Raw genomic sequence first — 22,111 nt, 5'->3', positions numbered from 1 at the left:
TGTAAGAAAGGTGAGGAAAAATAAACTTTATTACGTGTTGGTGAAAATAACCTTTAGTGCAGAAATGAAACGTAATGTTTTGAGTGGAGCACAGAAAAGGAAAAAGGCTGCAGAGGAGAAAGTGAAAATGTGCAAACTTTGCGCAATTGTGCGTGATTGTGTAGACAGGGCCCCATAATGCTCTTAATGCCGCGTGCACACGATCAAACAAGCGGGTGGAAAAGTCCGGCAAACTGAAGTCTGCCAAACAATCCCCCCGTGTGTAGCCTCCGGCATACTTTTTTGACCCGAAAGTCAGCGCGGCCCCCCCACCCCAAAGCACCTTGTCCCCATGTTGATGAGGACAAGGGCCTCTTCCCGACAACCCTGGCCGTTGGTTGTCGGGGTCTGCGGGCGGGGGGCTTATCGGAATCTGGGAGCCCCCTTTAATAAGGGGGCCCCCGGATACCGGCCCCCCACCTTATGTGAATGAGTATGGGGTACAATGTACCCCTACCCATTCACCTGTAAAATAAAGTACAAAAAAAAACACAACACACAAGATAAAATAATTTATTGCACAGCTCCGGGGGTCTTCCGTCTTCGGGGGTCTTCTCGCCGGACTCCTCCGCTATCTTCTTGTAGCTCTTTTACTAGCGGAGGAGCCCGGCATTCTTCTTCGTCGCCACGGCCTCTTCATCCGACTTCGGGGGTCCTGTCCCCCTCTTCCGTTCTTCTGCCGGGCCACCGCGCCTTCTTATAGCTCTTTTACAGGCGGTGGCCCGGTCTTCTGTCGCCGCCGCCACCGCCTTCCATTCTTCTTCTTCTTCTTCTTCTTCTCCTGGAGATGTTGACTCGACGTTCTCTCAGGCCGCAATGCCAGGGACGCACTGCGCTGCGACTTATATAGGGACAAGGGGCGGTGTCACATGGGTTGATGTCACATGGGTTGGTGTCACATGGTGACCCCCCTTACGATGTCACAGTCCCGGAGGATGCTGGGACTGTCGCCATGTGACATCAACCCATGTGACCAACCCATGTGACATCAACCCATGTGACACCGCCCCTTGTCCCTATATAAGTCACAGCGCAGCGCGTCCCTGGCATTGCGGTCGGAGAGAACGTCGAGTCAACATCTCCAGGAGAAGAAGAAGAAGAAGAACGGAAGGCGGCGGTGGCGGCGGCGTCAGAAGACCGGGCCACCGCCTGTAAAAGCGCTATAAGAAGGCGCGGTGGCCCGGCAGAAGAACCGAAGAGGGGGACAAGACCCCCGAAGTCGGAAGAAGAGGCCGCGGCTCCTCCGCTAGTAAAAGAGCTACAAGAAGATAGCGGAGGAGTCCGGCGAGAAGACCCCCGAAGACGGAAGACCCCTGGATCTGTGCAATAAATTATTTTATGTTGTGTTTTGTTTTGTTTTTTGTACTTTATTTTACAGGTGAATGGGTAGGGGTACATTGTACCCCATACTCATTCACATAGGGTGGGGGGCCCCCCTTCCCCAAGGCACCCCCCATGTTGAGGGCACGCGGCCTGGTACGGCTCAGGAGGGGGGGGGGGGCGCTCGCTCGCCCCTCCTTTCCTTGCTGGCCGGGTAGCGTGCTCGGACAAGGGTCTGATGTGGACCTGGGGGGGACCCCCACGCCGATTTTTTTCGGCGTTGGGGTTCCCCTTTAAGTCCATACCAGGCGGCGGGGCCAGTGTCATCTCCTTCGCGGGCCCCGCCTACCTGGAGATGTGCTCGAAATGAGCGGACTTTCCTCCGTGTGTGTGGGCGAGTATGTTCATTTCAAAAGTAGGGCGGATAGTACGGCAGACTTAGTACGCCGTATTAGTCCGCTGAAAAAGTGCCGTGTGTGGGCAAGTAGCCCATTCGGAAAGTCCGACGGACAGTCTGGCGGGAAGTCCGCCAGACTAAGTATGCCGGACAGACGGCTACGTGTGTACGCGGCTTAAGATGTCACTAACTGCAGGCTGTCCCCTCCTCCCTCTCCTCTGGCAGTGGACATCTCCTGCTCTGAAATCAAATCAGCCTCCGTGGGGAAGGGGTTGTGCAAAAAGTGTTCCTATTGGCTGAGGAGGCAGTGCAGAGGTGGGGCAGCAAAATGATGTCGGCAAGGGACATTTTGGGGACCGATGTAAAAAAACACAGATTTTTACATACTGGCCCTGGTTTTACTGAGGCTGGCCACTCTGATGGGGCCCCCTCGTGGCCTTGGGGCAATGCCAGAGTGCCCAAATGGTCAGTCTACCCCTGGCCCCAATCTATAATACCCTAATACATGGAATACAACATAATCCCCATACACACCAATACCTTCTGTTTTCTGCAGTTTGCTGAACATGGGATCTAAGATGAGCCAATATTCTCGGATCTCCTCACTGACCGGGTTTGTGATCCTGACCCGGAATCTCCTCTCGGCGTCGTCTCTCTGCACACTGGGGATAATCAGCGTCCTATTGTCATCTATCAGCCGGTATCTTTCAGGGATCGGCTCCTCGTCCACCTCCCAGGTCACAGCGCTCTCTTCTCCAGAGAACTGGACACTCACAGTGACCTCCTCACCCAGCCGGCCCCCGGTACTGGTGATGTTGGAGATAAGAACCGGATCTGGAATTATCAGAAGATGGACAGTCACCATCAGAAGTCAATCATAGGTCACCAGCGTAGAGCGCAGATACATGGTATATATACTAACACATACAAATAAAAGGGCAATGCACATAACAACATGTAAAAAATATTAAAGAGTAGTCTACATCTTTGTGTGTGATCTTGAATAGTAAATATATCCACAGATATGCATCACTTGGTACTCAAGGTGAATCCCACCATCTACTGGACTGACCACTTGATTAAAGGTAAGTTAAAGTGCATTTTATTATCTCCTCTCTTTATAGACGGATATCCCACTAACAAATCATCATATTCTTGTGACAATGCCCTTTTTTTAAGCCTATTAGAGCCTCTGGCTCTAATCAGGTGCTTCAACCCCCCCCCCCCCCCGCCCATTGGAATCTATGGTTCGGGCCCTTAAATATACATCAGGGGGCCAGAAGCTTGGATAGGGGGGGCGGCGCCCATGCACCTTCAATGGACAGACTGCCACTGGGGCATACAGAGCTTCAGTAAGATATTAATAAATTGAATTTATTTACTATCCAAGATTGCTATATACTATACAGATACAGACTGCTTGAATTAGGGCTTGAATTAGGGCTGGAACAACAAATCGATTAATCAACAACTAATCAATTATGAAATTAATCAATTACTATTTTCACAATCGATTAATCGGCCGGCCTATTAGTTGGCCTACATACAGAATGCATTATTTGTTTTCAGGAAATACAGTGCAGCACACATACAGATCAGTACACCATCCATACATGTCAGTAAGTGCCTGAGAACTTGTGATTGTGTGAGGAGCAATGCCTCATTGGACATGTAGTCCTGGGCAGGAAGTGAGAGGTTCTAAAGGCAGATTTCTTTACCTTGCTATTGGGGCCACTATATACAGTACTACACAGCAAAAAACACTAGAAACAGATCAAAAGCAAACTGCATAGGTGTGTGCCGAGCCTTATGCTAGTCAAACGGATCAATTTTCAGACAAGAATGAAAGAATGTTGTTTGAAATTTTCACTTGCTTATTTAACATTCCCAAAATCCCATACACTGTCCAAAAATTCCTTTGACCAAGAAGTTTTCTATTATTTCGAAATTTTCCCATCACTGTGGTTGAAAAGGAATGTCAATCTGACCCCACTAACAACTCTAAAATCAAACAAATGTTCTTAAAATTACATTTTATTGAGGGAAGACATTGTTTTTGTATGGCCAGCATATAATATGTCGCTGCGGCTCCTGAAGAGCACACACTATGCGTTTTTTCAAAGTTAAACTTTGCACAAATTTCAGTTTGGTTTGGGTACATTTGTCTAAATTGGACCTCTGCATCAGTCTGACTGGACTGTGAGAAGTTCAGCCTTGCCACAGGGGGCACTGTCTCTTCTGGCAGGCGTGGAACTATGGTCTGGTTGGGTGCTTAAGTTAATCTCTTTAGGAGCCAGGTCAGTGGGAGTGGCGCTCTCGCTGTGCCCTCTGGGAGAGGGTATTTAAGATGCGGACGTCACATGGTTTGGGGTTCCGGTCCATTATGATGTGCTGACTTCATGGTCCTGGTCTTCCTGACCAGCCACCAGGAAGGCTATGGCCTGGGATGCAGATCCAACCGACTTTAATGTCTCGGGGCTGGCTAGCCCGAGGCAAGGAAACTAAAGGAGGATTCTGAGGTGGTTGGGTGCCATCTCCAGTTCGGGAGAGACTCTGTGTATTTCAAGCATTCCAGAGGAGGACTCTTTAGAAGGACACCACGTACGGGTTGGTTTTCTTAACAAGAGCCTGGAAGGGCTGAAGTAACCGAGAGAATCCGGTCTTGTGGATATCGCCAAGCTGGCTGAAAGATTCAGGTATCCTACAAGTGTTTCAAGTCTAGTTTCCCTATGTGTTTTACAACAACGTCTATGGCAGAGACTTGTTCCTGAGTAAGCACCTTGTTGGTTGCTAGGCCTTGTGAGAGAGGGACTGTCCAACCTGAGTGATCATCCAGCTATGATTGGCTATTCTCTGGATGCCGTCAAAGTAAGCAAGTTCTTTAACGTTTTTGGACTTTGACACGGAGAGTACCTGAACTTCCTTTTCCAACCCTCTGATCCCAAGTTGAAACACTGTTCAATTGACTGAGTTTTTGCAAATAAGATCCATTCAAATGGATCTATTTTCAGTCTCAAGTTACTGGGCTATTTACCACGGGACATCCCCTAGACATGCAACAAGCAGAAACAAAGGTAACAGTAAGCCCAAATCTAACCAGCAGCTCCTTCTGGGGTTAGTGCTACAAATATATTACAGTTCTGTTTGAAAATCTGCAAAATAGTCTCATTTTTTTTTCTTTAAATAAAAAAAGATCTGAGTCTGATGATATTTACCAGATTCAACCTCTAATTATTTATACAGTATATCTCCCCTAATAGTATATACAGTATATCTCTTCTAATAGTATATACAATATATCTCTTATAATAATGTATATATTGTATATCTCCTCGAATAGTATATACATTATATGGCCTCTAATAGTATATACAGTATTTCTCTTCTAATAGTATATCTCTCCTCTAATAGTGTGTATATATAGTATATCTCCTCAAATAGTGTATACAGTATATCTCTCCTCTAATAGTATATACAGTATATATACACAGTATGTCTTCTAATAGTATATCTCCTAATAGTATATATAGTATATCTCTCCTCTAATAGTATATACAGTATATCTCCTCTAATACTTTATATACTGTATATCTCTTCTAATAGTATATGCATTTTATCTCTTCTAATAGTATATATAGTATATCTCCTCTAATAGTATATACAGTATATCTTTTCTGTCTGTTATTCTCAGAGTGGATTAGAGATTTTGCTCTCTAACCATATAGTTGGCTAGTTACCGTATTTATGGGCATATAACACACACTTTTTCCCCCTTAAAATCAGGGAAAAATCGTGGGTGCGTGTTATACGACGATCCCCCTCTGATTGTGAGCTTCTCGTGGCTTTCGGAAAGCCGCCAAGAACGGCCGAGCTCCACCGAGATACACAGGACATCCGCTCTGTATCTCAGCGGCGCCATTTTTAAACGGCAAGCCTGCAATGACACTGACAAGGCTGCATTGATGGGCATTTAAATGTTTTAAAAAAGTATAAAAGTTTTTTCCTTAAAATTCCCTCCTAAACTTGGGGTGCTTGTTATACGTGCTGATAAATATGGTATATTTTCACACTGCATAGAGATATTTTAGAATAAATTGCATTTTTGTTAAAACTTTACATAGTAACTAAATTAGTCACCACACTTTTAAGGTTATTAACTGATTAAACGAAACAATAAATCGGCCAACTGATTGATTATGAAAATAATCATTAGTTGCAGCCCTAGTTTGAACAATCGTCATCACTATTGATTTTGCTTAATTTACACATTTTTTAAATGTTGACTTTGTGTGCAATTCCCATTATTGTCTATTGTTAGGGTGCACAGCACATATTTCAGGTATTTATGTACAAAAACAGTTACAGAGTAGCTTAACGTTACCATATACTGTATATTTACAGTGGTGTGAAAAAGTGTTTGCCCCCTTCCTCATTTCCTGTTCCTTTGCATGTTTGTCACACTTAAGTGTTTCGGGAACATCAAACCAATTTAAACAATAGTCAAGGACAACACAAGTAAACACAAAATGCAATTTGTAAATGAAGGTGTTTATTATTAAAGGTGAAAAAAAATCCAAACCATCATGGCCCTGTGTGAAAAAGTGATTGCCCCCTAAACCTAATAACTGGTTGGGCCACCCTTAGCAGCAACAACTGCAACCAAGCGTTTGCAATAACGTGCAATGAGGCTTTTACAGCGTCCTGGAGGAATTTTGGCCCACTCATCTTTGCAGAATTGTCCTAATTCAGTTACATTAGAGGGTTTTCGAGCATGAACGGCCTTTTTAAGGTCATACCACAACATCTCAATAAGATTCAGGTCAGGACTTTGGCTAGGCCACTCCAAAGTCTTCATTTTGTTTTTCTTCAGCCATTCGGTGGTGGACTTGCTGGTGTGTTTAGGATCATTGTCCTGCTGCAGAACCCAAGTTCGTTTCAGCTTGAGTACACGAACAGATGGTCGGACATTCTCCTTCAGGATCTCTTGGTAGACAACAGAATTCATAGTTCCTTTTATCACGGCAAGTCTTCCTGATCCTGAAGCAGCAAAACAGCCCCAGACCATCACACTACCACCACCATATTTTGTATAATGTGGTGGTATAATGTTCTTTTTATGAAATGCAGTGTTGCTTCTACGCCAGATATACTTGGACACACACCTTCCAAAGAGTTCCATTTTTTTTGTCTCATCGGTCCACAGAATGTTGTCCCAAAAGTCTTGGGGATCATCAAGATGTGTTGTGGAGAAATTGAGACGAGCTTTGATGTTCTTTTTGCTCAGCAGTGGTTTTCTCCTTGGAACTCTGCCATGCAGGCCATTTTTGCCCAGTCTTTTCCTGATGGTGGAGGCATGAATGCTGACCTTAACTGAGGCAAGTGAGGCCTGCAGTTTCTTGGATGTTGTTGTGGGGTCTTTTGTGACCTCTTGGATGAGTCGTCGCTGCGCTCTTGGGGTAATTTTGGGCGGCCGGCCACTCCTGGGAAGGTTCACCACTGTTCCATGTCTTCGCCATTTGTGGATAATGGCTCTCACTGTGGTTCGCTGGATTCCCAAAGCTTTGGAAATGGCTTTATAACCCTTTCCAGACTGATAGATCTCAATTACTTTCTTTCTCAATTGTTCCTGAATTTCTTTGGTTCTCGGCATGATGTGTAGCTTTTAAGGATCTTCTGGTGGACCTTACTGTGTCAAGCAGCTCCTATTTAAGTGATGCCTTGATTGTGAACAGGTGTGGCAATAATCAGGCCTGGGTGTGGCTAGAGAAATTGAACTCAGGTGTGGACAACCACAGTTATAGTATGTTTTAACAAGGGGGGCAATCACTTTTTCACACAGGGCCATGATGGTTTGGATTTTTTTTCACCTTTAATAATAAACACCTTCATTTACAAATTGCATTTTGTGTTTACTTGTGTTGTCCTTGACTATTGTTTAAATTGGTTTGATGTTCCGAAACACTTAAGTGTGACAAACATGCAAAGGAACAGGAAATGAGGAAGGGGGCAAACACTTTTTCACACCACTGTATAAGATGAAATAGATTAATGGCTCTCGTACACACTAAAAAACCCCAAAAATAAACTGCGCTATAAATCCTAAAAAATGACCAACATACAGATAAAATGTTATAAAATGCTTGCTATCCTAGAACATCCACTGTTGTATTGATCAGCAGCGTTGATATAAACAGTCAATTATCTTATTTATAAGTGGATATCTACTGCTACCAAATGGTCCATAAATATACCAAATCAAACACAAATAAATAAATCAGACATAAGGTATCACTATGACTGTACATGAAAACAGTCCATCTTTCATAGAAACTGCCACAGCATAAGTTCTTTGTGCTGAAAGTTCTTCACCACCACCACTTTTTCTATACCACCTTCACACGTGCATTCCACTCAAAGGAGGTTTGTGATGAGTGGGGACCCCCTTTTGGTGACATTCTTACGAGAATACACTGGTGTAATCAGCGTATCACAAACACATCAAGCTAATCCACACTGGTTTTGGTTTTCCTTCTTCTTACACCAGATCTTGTCATCACAATAGCTTCAATTATCCCACATGTTAGTTATGTAGAAAAAAGGGGGACCATATATAGTGTAATTCCGTAAAACACCATTTAAAACTTATTCATATAAAAACAGCAAAATATCTACTCACAAACAAAAATTCTTCAATAGGCACAAAGTCAAAGTCACAGTGGGATCATCAGGTTCTCTGCGGCTCACAGTATTGCTCACCCATCCCTGGAATCTGCATAGTTTACACAGATCAGTCACCTCTGATCTCTCCTCTGCGGCTGTCAATCTCCTTTATCCCACGCTACCACGTTTCGTAGTGAAAGACATCATCTGGCAGGGTGGCATTGTACGAATTTACATCCCTTTTATATGCTCTCATATTGTTTTAATTGTTTCAATTAAATTAATTGCGCTATAAATCCGATATTTACAATAGCCAAGTTGAATTAGAGCAGAAACTCCACTATACACGGTAAAACTAGTATTAGATCAAAAAGAGTTGCTCTTGTATGAATATGACAAGTGATATAAGACATACTGCGTCTGCATGTAAACCAAACAGAAAACATTTGTTTCCAGTGAGAAAAATACAAAAAAAAGGTTGGTCCAAATGTGTTCAAATGTTCTTAAACATGTGATGCGCCTCCTTCACCAATGCACAGTGTACACTTACTGACTAAATAAGACCCCTAATTAGAGAGAAGTCAGCAGAGCTTTCAATCAGACACCCAGCCCTGGATCACCAATGGTGCAACTCCTCCGCCTCCCCCCACTGGTGGGTGACTGTGGCTGGTTCTCAGAAGGGCATCGCCCCATAAACATATTTTTTTGATAATATAAAGAAAAGATGCTCTGAGTGTAAAACCTTATGGACACATTTATTAAATAATTAAAATGACACTCACATTGGATTAAAATCAAAGCGCTCTAAAACAAATCCTCTCTAGCCAAATAAACAGCCCCCCGCACTTCCAGGAACTCTGTGGACTCTGATGTAAGATAAGAGGGAACTGTGTTGACTTGTATAAAAAGGTCCACCAAAATCCTCAGTGTGAGGGCCATGATGCTCTTAATCCAGCCCTGATCAGTACCCCTACATGAACAACTGCTCAAAATTATTAAATACTACTACAAAATATATTGTATTTATTCATCTTTTTATCTACACACACCTAGTATATTAAAAACAACTAAAAACCTTTGCAGGGCCAAACACTCAATATATAAAGCTATACCCCATATTATTCATGTTATTTATTACATGCATTTATATAGTGCTGACACTTTATGAATTGCCATACATAGAGGGAGTCCTGGAGCAGAGCATCGGTGGAGGGACAGCATGACATCTGCGGACTGCACAGTCACGCTGCTTAAGGGGTAGATGCCTGTCCCCTTTAAGAGTAGGGGAGGGGCGGCAGGAAAGAACGCACTCGCCGAGAGTGTAGGAGGCAAGGGGGAGGAAGTGGCGTCAGTTCGAGAGCAGTGGGGAGAAAGATTAGACGCTCCCACCGCTCTGTCCTCCTTCCCTTTGCATAATGGCGGCAGCTTTAACAGCGCTCAGAGCGCAATTGCGGGTGGCAGCGGCAGCTCAGGGGACAGATTGGCTGCTAGCGCAGGTCGCAGCCATAATGAATAATGGCAGTTCGCCATTTACCGGGGGGCCAGGAGACTCGAGGTGCGTGGCGCTCACGGCCGCCTGAACAATTTAGCCCGGACACCGCTCAGGGGGCACAGAGGCCAGAGTAGCAGGAGAGAAGAGGTGAAGTGCAGACACCCCCCAGCAATGTGCAGACACCCCCCAGCGAACACCAGCCCCAGGGGACCAGATGGGGAGAAGGTAGGAGGACTCGAGCGCGGTGATGGGGGAGCCCAGCACAGCACTGGGCTCGCCCCCCTGGCTCATCGCAGATGTCAGTACCAGGCAGCCGTGGCTGCAGGAGGGAGCTCAAGCAGCCAAGTGGCCCAGCCGGGAACAACAGGGTGCCGGGGAGCTGGCCAGGTATCCGAAGCGGCAAGTAGCCCCATAAGATCCAGAGGAAGGTACGTGCGGAGCGCAGTGATGTAGGTGAACGGTGGCAGAGTGTGGACAACAGTGGCCCAGTCCAGTCAAAGAAATAGAAGTCCATCCAGGCGGCCAGTGAACAGGTTTGCCAGGGTCAGAGAGGGACGAGGACCAGGGACATTCATCAGCGGTGGAAAAAAGGTGGACCCCCCAGGGCAGGTAGTTCACCGGGGGTGTGCGGGGTTAGGTCCAAGGAGGTAGAGCAAAGGGCAAAAGGTTTTCAGGATCTGTTGCTAGGTTTGCGTGAGCTGGTACAGCGCTTTGAGCCGACCACGGGGGACAGTTTGTCTCCAGTTCAGGCATGAGCTCCAACACAGGGTAATGAGGGTAGCGCAACGGCCTCTACGCCAGCAGTGCCCACAATTAGGGGTGATTCAGCTGCAAGGGCAGCGGGTGCAGGGACAACGGGGGACAATACACTCACAACATCGGCCAGCGTTGTGGCTCCGGATAGCCGGGAGAAGACAAGGGAGAAGAAGTCGGAGTCAGTCAGGTTGGCAGACTCTGCCAAGAGCAAGGTTTACATAAGTACCCATTGGGAGCCCATCTCAAAACAGAAGTAAAAGAAAAAATTTGGAAAGGGGAGTATGTGGAGATATTCACATTATTGCCATTAAAAAATTAAATCTAGATAGATTGAAGCCAGAAGAAAGCAAGAAGGAGGATGAAGAAAAGCGCAGATACAGACTTATCCCATGGACTTTCGCAACTGGCTGCAGGCTTTCGCCATCTTGGCAAGTGTGGTAGGGGAAAAGACCCCCAAACATTGCTCGGCTTTGTTTGTATACTTAGACGCCATTAGTGAGGCACACCGGACATATGGCAGGGTGGCATGGCTGAGGTACGATGAACAATTTCGACAGCAGGTGGCCGCCCGACCCTCACTATGTTGGGACCACAAGGATATCAGCTTGTGGATGAAGCTTATGACGGCAGCAAGGGCTCCTAACCAGTTTTTTCAGGCAGGGTTCAGAGGTAGCACAGCTCCAGGACAACCGACCGACAAGAGATGAGGGCTTCTGTTGGCAGTTTAACAAGGACACATGTAAGTTTGGCACTAACTGTTGATTTAAGCACACATGCCCCGGATCCTCAGTAGATACCCCGACCGTAAAGCGGCCCAGTTATAGGAAGGAGGCTTCGCAATGGGTTTTAAAATACCATGCCATCTGGCTGTAGCCCCTCCCATAGCTAGTAACTTACTGCATCCGACAGTGGTTACAGAAAAAATTGAAAAAGAAGTACAACTGGGCCGCATGGCTGGCCTGTTTACTTCAGTCCCCCTTCCGGTCCTGGTAGTATTCCCCTTGGGAGTAGTCCCAAAGAAGGAGCCAAATAAATTTAGATTGATTCACCACCTGTCATATCCAAAGGGTGGATCTGTCAATGATTCGATTGCACCGGAGGAGTGTGCAGTAACATACACTTTGTTTGATGCAGCGATATCATGGGTTCATCGATACGGACAGGGGTCCCTTATGGCAAAAGCGGATATTGAATCTGCTTTCCGGCTTTCACCCGGAAAGCTTTTGTTTGCTGGGCTGAACATGGAAGGGGGCATACTATGTGGACCGTTTTCTCCCGATGGGATGCTTTATTTCATGTGCTTTCTTTGAAACATTCAGCTCCTTTTTGGAATGGGTGGTGAGGGACATCTTGGGGATCAACTCAGTTATTCACTATCTGGACGACTTACTATTTATCGGCCCACCGGGTCCCAACGTTTGCACCGTCCTTTTGGGAGCGTTGCAGCACATAATGGAGCGTTTCGGGGTCCCGTTAGCCCCAGGCAAAACGGAAGGCCCCACGTCGAACATAATTTTCCTCGGCATTGAGGTGGATTCCGTGGGCATGGAGTGCCGATTGCCATTGGACAAGTTGAAGAGTCTCAAGTTGGAGGTGCGAGGGACCATCGACAGGCGCAAGGTGCAATTGAGGCAGTTACAATCTATATTGTAAATTCTAAATTTTGCTTGCCGAATAATTCCCACGGGCAGGGTGTTTTGCTGGCGGCTGTCGGCTGCAACTGCTGGAGTCAAGGCCCCCACTCACTTTGTGAGTCTGAACAGTGAGCATAGGGAGGATTTGCGGGTATGCCATGATTTCCTGGAATCATTTAACGGGCACGCCCTATGGATGTCGGGTCCTATCAGCAATTTGGATCTTGAATTGTTCACAGATGCGGCAGGCTCCACTGGCTATGGGGCTGTCTTTCACAGAAAATGGAGCACCGCCCGTTGGCCCACTTGTCGGCCAAGCAGCCGGTGGTCAGTTTGCTGAGACATCTGGTACTGCGCTGCTTGAAACTGAATGTTTTCATCTACACTGGGCAGCTTCCAGGGGTGGAGAACACCTTAGATGACTCTTTGTCTCATTTCCGGTGGGACAGATTTTGGGAGTTGGCACCAGACGCAGAGCAGCAGGGGGTCACCTGCCCCGACTGGATGTGGAACGTTGCCTTGGGAATGCAGCAGGGTGGATTCAGCGCTCAGTGAGTGTGGCCACTTGGGACGCCAAGGTATGGCAGGAATGGGATGCTTGCTTGCAAAAGCTGGATATCTCATCCGACGGTCGGGAGTTAACCCACGAGGTTCTATATTTTCTTAACATGGGATTTGAGCGGGACATCTCAGCAGCTGCCATCGACAAGAAATTGGCAGGTTTGGCCTTTCTCTTCAAATTGCAGGGGCAACGGGACTATACTAAAGAGTTTTGGGTGATGCAAACAGTAAAAGGCTATAGGAGAGCACATAAGAATAGAGATGGGTGGTGCCCGGTGTCATTTGACATATTACATGGCCTATTCCTGCACCTGTCTACCATTTGCAGTTCAGAGTTTGAGTATGCTTTTTTCCATGCGGGCTATGCACTTTTTTTGGGGCGTTACAGGTAAGCGAGCTAGTCAGCCCTTAAAAACGGGGGCAAGGGGACTGCAATTGGAGGATCTGGAGTATTTACCAGATTCTATTAGAATATGGATAAAACGGTCAAAAACAGATCAGGCCGTTAAGGGCATGCAGAAATTTTTCGTGTTACTGGGTCACACATTTGCCCGGTACGGGCGGTGCAATCTTTCAGGGATATTCACAGGGTTCACACATGCAGATGGGTTGGCCCTGCTTAAGTTTCAGTTTATAGCAGTGTTCAAAAAATGTTTATCGGCGGCCGGTTACGATTCTAAGAGCTACTCCTCCCATTCTTTCTGGATAGGCGCTGCTACAGAGGCTGCCAGGGCTGGTCTTAGTCAAGAGGCGTTTAAGCGTATTGGGAGGTGGTACTCAGACAGATTCAAGCTCTATATTCGACCACACTTGTTACAGACTTGTTAAATCTGATAGTCTTTAGGTGTTAGCGTTGCTGTTAGGGGAGAACTCATTATTATGTTTGTCATCTTTCTCACAGGTGAAGAAGTGGGTGAAGAAGTGGGCCTGGTTTGGATTCTGGGCCCCTCCTTCGTTTAACGGGGAGCCAGACGAGCTGATGTTTGGCCGAATGTTAGGCAGTTGGGCATCAGGTCAGATACCGGGTATGCTTTGGAACAGGGTGCGGTCAGAGGTTCACAGGTTCGCCCGATGAGGGAGTTGATAAGGGACATAAAATGTGACTTTTTGGGCTTACAGGCGGCATTCCCTGGGATGGTCATTGTATGGTCTGATATGGTGGGTAGGATGTCCTGGCGGTGGGCTTGGTCAGCAAAAAGGTTGACAGGGCCCAAGTAAAAGTTAATAAGGAGGTTAGCAGGTTCCTTATTAGGAATGGGGGTGTGACCATTTGTCATAGGGAGTTGGAGGTGGAGACATGGAGGTACCTTAGGAGTGACGGGGTGCACCTGAATGAAGTGGGAACCGATCTTTGGGCTCTTGGCTTGCAGGACGGTGTACAACGAGCTTTAAGGGTGTGGAGGTGCTCGCAAGAGTAAGGTCTTATTCCTTGTGTGCTGTGGCAGTGGTTTGAGTCTGTGAGGAGGAGGAGATGTATGTTATATGGAGATATAATATGGTTGTTATCCATTTGTGGCATCAGGTACCTTCCGGTTATGAGGTGTCAACCAGGAAGGGGTAAAAAGGTAGGTCACTGCGAAGGTTGAGTACCATCTCACAGTCTGGGGGTTTGCGACTGGAGGCCTAAAGTTGTTACGAAGTTTGTCGCAGGGAGAAGTGGTGTGTGTTCCCCTCTAAGACCCTAAAAAGTGCAGAGAAGGTTATTATTATAAAAGTATTGAAAATGTTATTTATTTAAATTTATGTTAATTTGTTAAATAAAAGGCCAGCAAGGCAATTTACTCCAATACCTTGTCACGTTGTTTGTGGGGAGGGATTTGGAGGGATTAGAGATTATGTTTAGAGGGTGGAAGAGACTGGGGGGATAAATCCTTCACATGTCATGCAGATTCACATCATTTTCTGTCATCAAGGAGCTTACAATCTACAAAAGCCAATTTAGATGTCAGCCAATTAACCTTCCAGCATCTATTAGGAGCGTGGGAGGAAACCCAGTCAGAAGATGCAAACTCCATGCAGATAGTGTTCTGGCCGAGATTTACCCCTTTCACACAGAAGGGCGCTTTTCAGGCATTTTAAAAACGTCTCCCCTGCTCCCCGAAGAGAACCTGAACACTTTCTCACTGGGGTGGTGCACTTGCAGGACGTTAGGTAGATTCTTAAAGCAAAATTTTTGGGGTGGTTTAGGAGTGCTGTATACACCTCTCCCAAAATGCCCCAACCCATGTAAATGAATGGGCAGCACTGCCAAAGTGCTAAAGTGCCTATAAAGTGCTTCGGTGGCCCCCAAACACAGGTGTTTTTAACCCTTTATTTGGCCGCTAGTGGGGGTTTAAAGCACCCTGCTAGCAGCCGTAAAGCACCGCTAAAACTACGGTAAATTGCCGCTAAAACTAGCAGTGCTTTAATGCTAAAGCGGCCGCCGCTGCGTGTGCAGGGAGTCAAAGTCTTCTCCCACAAAGGGAAGTGTGATGCAGTATATGGACTCTTACCCAGAACACGGATCTCTGTAGAGGATATTAGATAACCTGGAGCACTGTAACACCAGATCTTATACACACAGGAATCATTCTTCCTGACATGTGTCAGCTTCCAGCATCCACTCCCTGTGTGCAGTCGGAGTCTGGGGTCATGGGATTTAGTGTGATTGTAATAACAGTGAATTTCCAGCAATGTCCTATCCACCCCTCCGCATACTCTGAACAGCTCCACAGTGACATCATCTTGGGGACATTTCATATTACAGCCAGTGATGTCTGATCCGCTCTGTACATACACCGTTCCTGATGACACCGATATGATCATCATACACAGGAGACCTGGGAGGAGAAGACAGATAAAGAAATGTCAGCAGAACTTTCATAATGTCCATAAACTCCAATTTATAGTGTAATTAATATGAACAGAAGAACAGTATAACAGAAATAACAAAAATGATCACAGCAGATGGGAAAAAGAATACGAAATAAGAATAAGAATAAGAAAAAGAATAAAATGCACACATAGAATTGGAGCCGACATATGACAATGGCACAGTTATTGGTATCAATGCCACTTGAATGGTCATCTGATCTGCTGGTCACTGATGGGAGACTGGTGGACTCATAGGATAAAAATGTTCACAGAAGCATTATGGGAGACCGATGGACCTTTCAGTAAAGGAAGACCTGATCCCAGGAACACAGCAGGTGTAATAAATGGACATTTCTATACAGACAAGGACAGTACAGCTTTACTAAGAAAGAATGGATCTACATGTCACATTCCAGTCTAAATCCCCATACACACCATAAGATTTTCTGCTGATTTTTTCCTTCAGATTTACCAAAACGATATAATATGAGGTCAAACCTTAGCAGTTTCAATGTGTATGCAATCAGGCAGGCCCTTCTACTACATGGTTTTGGTAAATCTGAAGGAAAAAGATAGCAGAAAATCTGATAGTGTGTATGGGGCTTAAATCCTCCAAATCAGGGGTAGTGATGGAGTGCAGATGATGCATATCTTCTTCCCAATCCACAGCGGCCAAGGAAAGTGGCAGCAGAAACCAGAAGTGACAAAATCCTCATTACTTTCCAATTCTTACTAGTTAGGGGAGGTCGGTGAATGCAGATCCTGGGTGGGGAGGTGGGATAGTGTGGTGGGGGTTGTACGAGTATAAAATACCCCTCCCCCCACCGCTACCACTGACAAATTATATACACTGATTGCAGTAAAAGTGTCTAAAGGATTGTAGCTGAAGGATACTAATGTAGTAGAGGAACTACTAGGGTTGCAACGGTCACACTTGTCCCCTGCACCTCTGTCTAGCAGTTCACTATGCAGTGGAAAAGAGGGGGGTTTGGGGGCGATTGGGCAACTGTTTTCCTCGTCCTCTAGTTCAGGGGTCTCCAACAAGGGGGGCCAGACTGTGGCCAGTGGGAGTAAACAAATGACCTGGTGTCAGTTGGCATGAACGTTCCCCATCAATACGGTTAGTGGGAGGAATAGTGCCCAGGCCCAGGCTGGCCATAGGGCATTTATTTCTGGCAGAGTACCGGCCGGGTCCACGCCCCACTATCAAGGCAGCGGGCTGGGCTGCTTCTTGTGCCAGCGCCGCTCACCACGGCCTTTTCCACGGCCACATCCGCGGCCATCTGGCCAGCCTTCTATTCAGCTTAGGAGGAAATGAAGAGGTAGGGCAGGTCATGTGACCATGAAGGGGGAGGAGATGGAGGAGACTTCCTCTGCCTGGTGTCGTAAAAGGACCTGCAACTGCTATAAAGGTAAGTGACACTATGCCAGCCTGCATATATGTATATATATATATATATATATATATATATATATATATATATAGATAGATTTTTTTTTTTTTTTTTATGCATCTTGACTGATAATGTTTTTTTTGTATCATACCTGCCAATGTGTTTTTTTTTGTATCATACCTGTCAATGTGTTTTTTTTTGTATCATGCCTGCCAATGTGTTGTTTTTTTTTAAATCATGCCTACCAATGTGTTTTTTTTGTATCTTGGCTGATAATGTTTTTTTTCATGCTTGCCAATGTTTTAAACTGAACTTAATAAAAAAATAAAAGTGGTCAGTCTCTCTTAGAGAACCCTTTCACACTGGTCATCTCCTGTATTAGATCCGCAGCAGTGGTGTAATTATAGGGGTCGCCAAGACCACCATGGCGACCGGGCCCCTCTTCGATAGGGGGGGAAGCTGAGAGGAGCTCCCCGATCATCAACCGAACTGAAATCAGCACTATGCGGGAGCTGCTCACATTAGACTAAATGAAAGCACACTGTGTGCTCTTTGTCTCCCCCTAGAGTGCAGTACCCCGCAGGAAAAGCAAAGGTAAATGTATGCCGTTTTTTTTTTTTATAAGACTATCTACTGTATTTGTCTTTATATGTGTATGCGTGTGTGTGTGTGAGCATGCCTGTATGTGTGTGTGTGAGCATGCTTGTATGTCTGTGTTTGTGTTTGTGTGTGTGTGTGAGCATGCTTGTATGCAGGGCTGGACTTACCATTGGGCTTGACTGGGCTCAAGCCCATTGGCCCTGCCGAGATACATAGCCAAGTGCACTCGGCTCGGCTGACAGTCACGCCCAGTCCCGCCCTATGATGGACATAACACAGGGACAGGGCATGACTGTGAGCCAAGCCGAGTACACACGGCTACTCTTGGCTCTGCTCATGACTGCGAGAAGACCCAAGAGGACCTGAGAGCCGCTGAGAGGACCCGATAGCCACTGAGATACACAGGACTCTGTATCTCGGCTGCGCCATTTTGAAACATCAAGACTGCAATGGCAAGGCTACACTGACAAGGCTGCAGATGGACACTGACAAGGCTGCAGATGGACACTGATAAGGCTGCATTGATGGGCATTTAAATGTAATTTTTTTTTCCTTAAACTTCCCTCCTAAAAGTTTTTTCCTTAAAATTCCCTCCTAAACTTGCGGTGCGTGTTATACACCGGCACGTGCTATACGCCGATAAATACGGTAATGTATAGAAGTTGGGCCCGAAAGTGACTCAAGCCCAGGGGCCCCCACCACCCTAAGTCCTGCCCTGCTTGTATGTGTGTATGTGTGTATGAGCATGCTTGTATGTGTGTGTGTGTGTGTGTGAGCATGCTTGCATGTGTGTGTGTGTGTGTTCATATATGTATGTGTATGTATGCATGTGTGTGTGCATGTATGTGTGTGTTTATCAGTGGCGGTGCATCCAAAAGGGCACACAGGTACCGCCCCCTCTCTTCAGCCACCCCCTCTATGACCAATGGATAGATTCGTACATAGCATAGCATGAATCTATCCATCGCTGTCACCCCCATATTTAGGTGTCTGGTCCCTTTTGGGGTGCCGGGCACCTGAATTACAGCGGCGAGGGGGGGGGGGGGTTGTTTTTGCAGCACCTGATTAGAGCGATTGGCTCTAATAGGCTTCAAAATTGGTGAACTGTGAGCACCATGCTTGACGCTCACAGTCCACCCAGGTGTGTTAGAAAAGTGAATTAATATTCACTTCCCTAACACTGAACTGCCTCTCCACCAATCAGGTGTGCGGGTCTGTTACCCGTCACCTGATTGGCTGAAATGATAGGCGCAGCTATTGGACGCCCATCAGGAGGAGAGGACGGGAGATGAGGATGGCAGGAGATGCATGGAGGACCCCGCTCATGGCCGTTACCCGCTGCCCCACCAAGACAGGGTAAGTGGCAGGCAGACAGCGAGCGGGCAGTGGGGATTCACAGTGGCAGCATTTGATGGGCACACCAACAGCATTTGATGTGCACAGTGGCGCCATTTGATAGCCACAGTGGCAGAGCTTGATAGGCACAGTGGCAGAACTTGATGGGCACAGTGGCAGCATTTGATGGGCACACTGGTGGCATTTGATGGGCACAGCGGCAGAGTTTGATGGCACAGCGGCAGAGTTTGATGGGCACAGTGGTGACATTTGATGGCACAGTGGTGGCGTTTGATGGTACAGTGGCTGCAATTGATGGGCACAGTGGCTGTAATTTATGTTTTTTTCAGAATTTTTCAGTTTGCTTGCGCCCCCCTAAAAATTTTGAGCACCAGCTGCCACTGGTTTATATGTGTGTGCATATGTGCATTTATATATATATATGTGTGTGTTTTTATATATGTGTGTGTGTGTTTACATGTATGTATGCACATTTTATGTAAAATGCAGTTTCTCTGAAAAGCGATCCATGCTCAGATCGCTTTTCAGAGGCATTTGACAGCCGGTAGAGAGGCAATATGTTGCCTACTGACCACCTGTTTTAACCCCTTAAATGCATCATCACTATGCTGCAACCGCATGCAATGCACACAGTTGCAGGGGGGTTGGAGTGCAGCCCCATTCACCTAGGGGTATACTTCAAGCGTGCCCTGACTGGAAAAAGATGGTGAAACACCGACATAGAGGAACTGATCTCTCCATTTTCCTCCTGCAGCCGCTGAATGCCTGTGGGTGGGAGAGGAGGAGAAGCGGGGGGAAATGGAAATGGAGAAATCGGTTCCTTTATATACGGCCACCCACTTGGGACTGGGCCCTGGTGTTCCGCCATCGGGCTCGGAGAAAAGAGCCCTGTCCGGAGGTCGGGGGGGGGGGGGGGGGGGCTCCATGGTTTCTTGCATCAGGGCCCTGAACTTTCTAGTTGCGCCACTGATCCGCAGTCTCTGGTCATCTCCAGTATTAGATCCACAGTCTCTGGTCATCTCCTGTATTAGATCCTCAGTCTCTGGTCATCTCCTGTATTAGATCCTCAGTCTCTGGTCATCTCCTGTATTAGATCCGCAGTCTCTGGTCATCTCCTGTATTAGATCCTCAGTCTCTGGTCATCTCCTGTATTAGATCCTCAGTCTCTGGTCATCTCCTGTATTAGATCTGCAGTCTCTGGTCATCTCCTGTATTAGATCCGCAGTCTCTGGTAATCTCCTGTAATAGATCCGCAGTCTCTGGTCATCTCCTTTGTTAGATCTACAGACTCTGGTCATCTCCTGTATTAGATCCGCAGTCTCTGGTCATCTCCTGTATTAGATCCGCAGTCTCTGGTCATCTCCTGTATTAGATCCGCAGTCTCTGGTCATCTCCTGTATTAGATCCGCAGTCTCTGGTCATCTCCTGTATTAGATCCGCAGTCTCTGGTCATCTCCTTTATTAGATCTACAGACTCTGGTCATCTCCTGTATTAGATCCACAGTCTCTGGTCATCTCCTGTATTAGATCCACAGTCTCTGGTCATCTCCTGTATTAGATCCGCAGTCTCTGGTCATCTCCTGTATTAGACCCGCAGTCTTTGGTCATCTCCTGTATTAGATCCGCAGTCTCTGGTCATCTCCTGTATTAGATCCGCAGTCTCTGGTCATCTCCTGTATTGGATCCGCAGTCTCTGGTCATCTCCTGTATTAGATCCGCAATCTCTGGTCATCTCCTGTATTAGATCCGCAGTCTTTGGTCATCTCCTGTATTAGATCCGCAGTCTCTGGTCATCTTCTGTATTAGATCCGCAATCTCTGGTCATCTCCTGTATTAGATCCGCAGTCTCTAGTCATCTCCTGTATTAGATCCGCATTCTCTGATCATCTCCTGTATTAGATCCGCAGTCTCTGGTCATCTCCAGTATTAGATCCACAGTCTCTGGTCATCTCCAGTATTAGATCCACAGTCTCTGGTCATCTCCAGTATTAGATTTGCAGTCTCTGGTCATCTCCTCTATCAGATCTGCAGTCTCTGGTCATCACCTTTATTAGATCCGCAGTCTCTGGTCATCTCCTGTCGTACGTTTCTCAGTGAGCAGTAATGATGTGCAGTATCCTCTAGCAATGAATGAGGATGCAGAAATTATGTGTTGTAACCTTTAAAGTGGTTGTAAACCCTTACAACACACTTTGACCTACAGGTAAGCCTAGATTAAGGCTTACCTGTAAGTCCAAGAAATATCTCCTAAACCTACACGGTTTAGGAAATATTTGCAGAAAAGACAGACACTGCTGTCTATGGTGCATGCTCTGTAGACAGAGGCGTGCAGGCGACTGAGCGCGGCATCGTCAACGATGAAGATGCCGCGCGTGTTGGCTCCCGTGCGCATGCGTGGGAGTGATGTCATTGTGGCTTCGCCGAATGACAGCGGCGGAGCAGCGAGACCCACTGAGAAGATGGATGCGCCGGACTACAGGGGACAGCGGTGACTTCGCTGGCTCCTGTGTCAGGTAAATGACACATAATGGACTACTATGCGATGCATAGTAGTCCATTATGCTTTGCCTTTGCAGGGAATGAAAGAGGAAGTAAACTCATCAGGGTTTACTTCCTCTTTAACAATCAGTCAGTGATCAGTAATAATATTCTGTATCCTCTGGCAACCAATTGCAATTGCTGCAATTGCTGCCTGATCTTCTGCAGTAAACTGATTTTGAGTCTTACTATTATTTGTTAAATGTCTAAGAGTGGTTGGGGGGGCCCCAAGAAAATGTTTGCCCAAGGCCCAATCAACATTAAAGACAGCCCTGCCCCCTCCCACCACCACCTTCACCAGGCTCTCCTGTGTGATTGGGGAACCCAGTAAGGATGCAACTGGTGGTATCCAGCTCTAGGCACACAGTCAGAGAAACGGATGTTGTTCCTCTCACCATGTGGCATCAGAAACAAGAAGCAAGGATTTAGTCACTTCCTGTTCTGGCTCTTTGGTTACTTGGCCATTACCGATCAGACTAATTGGCTCCATTGGAGGCCAGAGGACAGATTT

At 46.5% G+C, this 22,111-nt stretch overlaps 1 protein-coding gene across 1 annotated transcript in view; it reads right to left on the bottom strand.

The window, feature by feature from the left end:
• The window catches only part of LOC143984090 (uncharacterized), a 95,321-nt gene that overhangs the window by 35,732 nt on the left and 37,478 nt on the right, over window positions 1-22,111 (bottom strand). The window contains exons 2-3 of the mRNA XM_077484406.1: window positions 15,352-15,678; window positions 2,297-2,590 (exon numbers count right to left, since the gene is read on the bottom strand). Of these exons, the coding sequence (XP_077340532.1) occupies window positions 2,297-2,590; window positions 15,352-15,678 (621 nt within the window). The remainder of the gene's footprint in view (window positions 1-2,296; window positions 2,591-15,351; window positions 15,679-22,111) is intronic.

This window comes from Lithobates pipiens, unplaced genomic scaffold, assembly GCF_037356315.1.
Source record: "Lithobates pipiens isolate NorthernLeopardFrog02 unplaced genomic scaffold, aLitPip1_a1.2 Scaffold_16, whole genome shotgun sequence".
In the NCBI taxonomy this organism is placed as follows: Eukaryota; Metazoa; Chordata; class Amphibia; order Anura; family Ranidae; genus Lithobates; species Lithobates pipiens.
The sequence above is the reverse complement of the archived record's forward strand: the minus strand, read 5'-3'. Positions and strand labels throughout refer to the sequence as shown.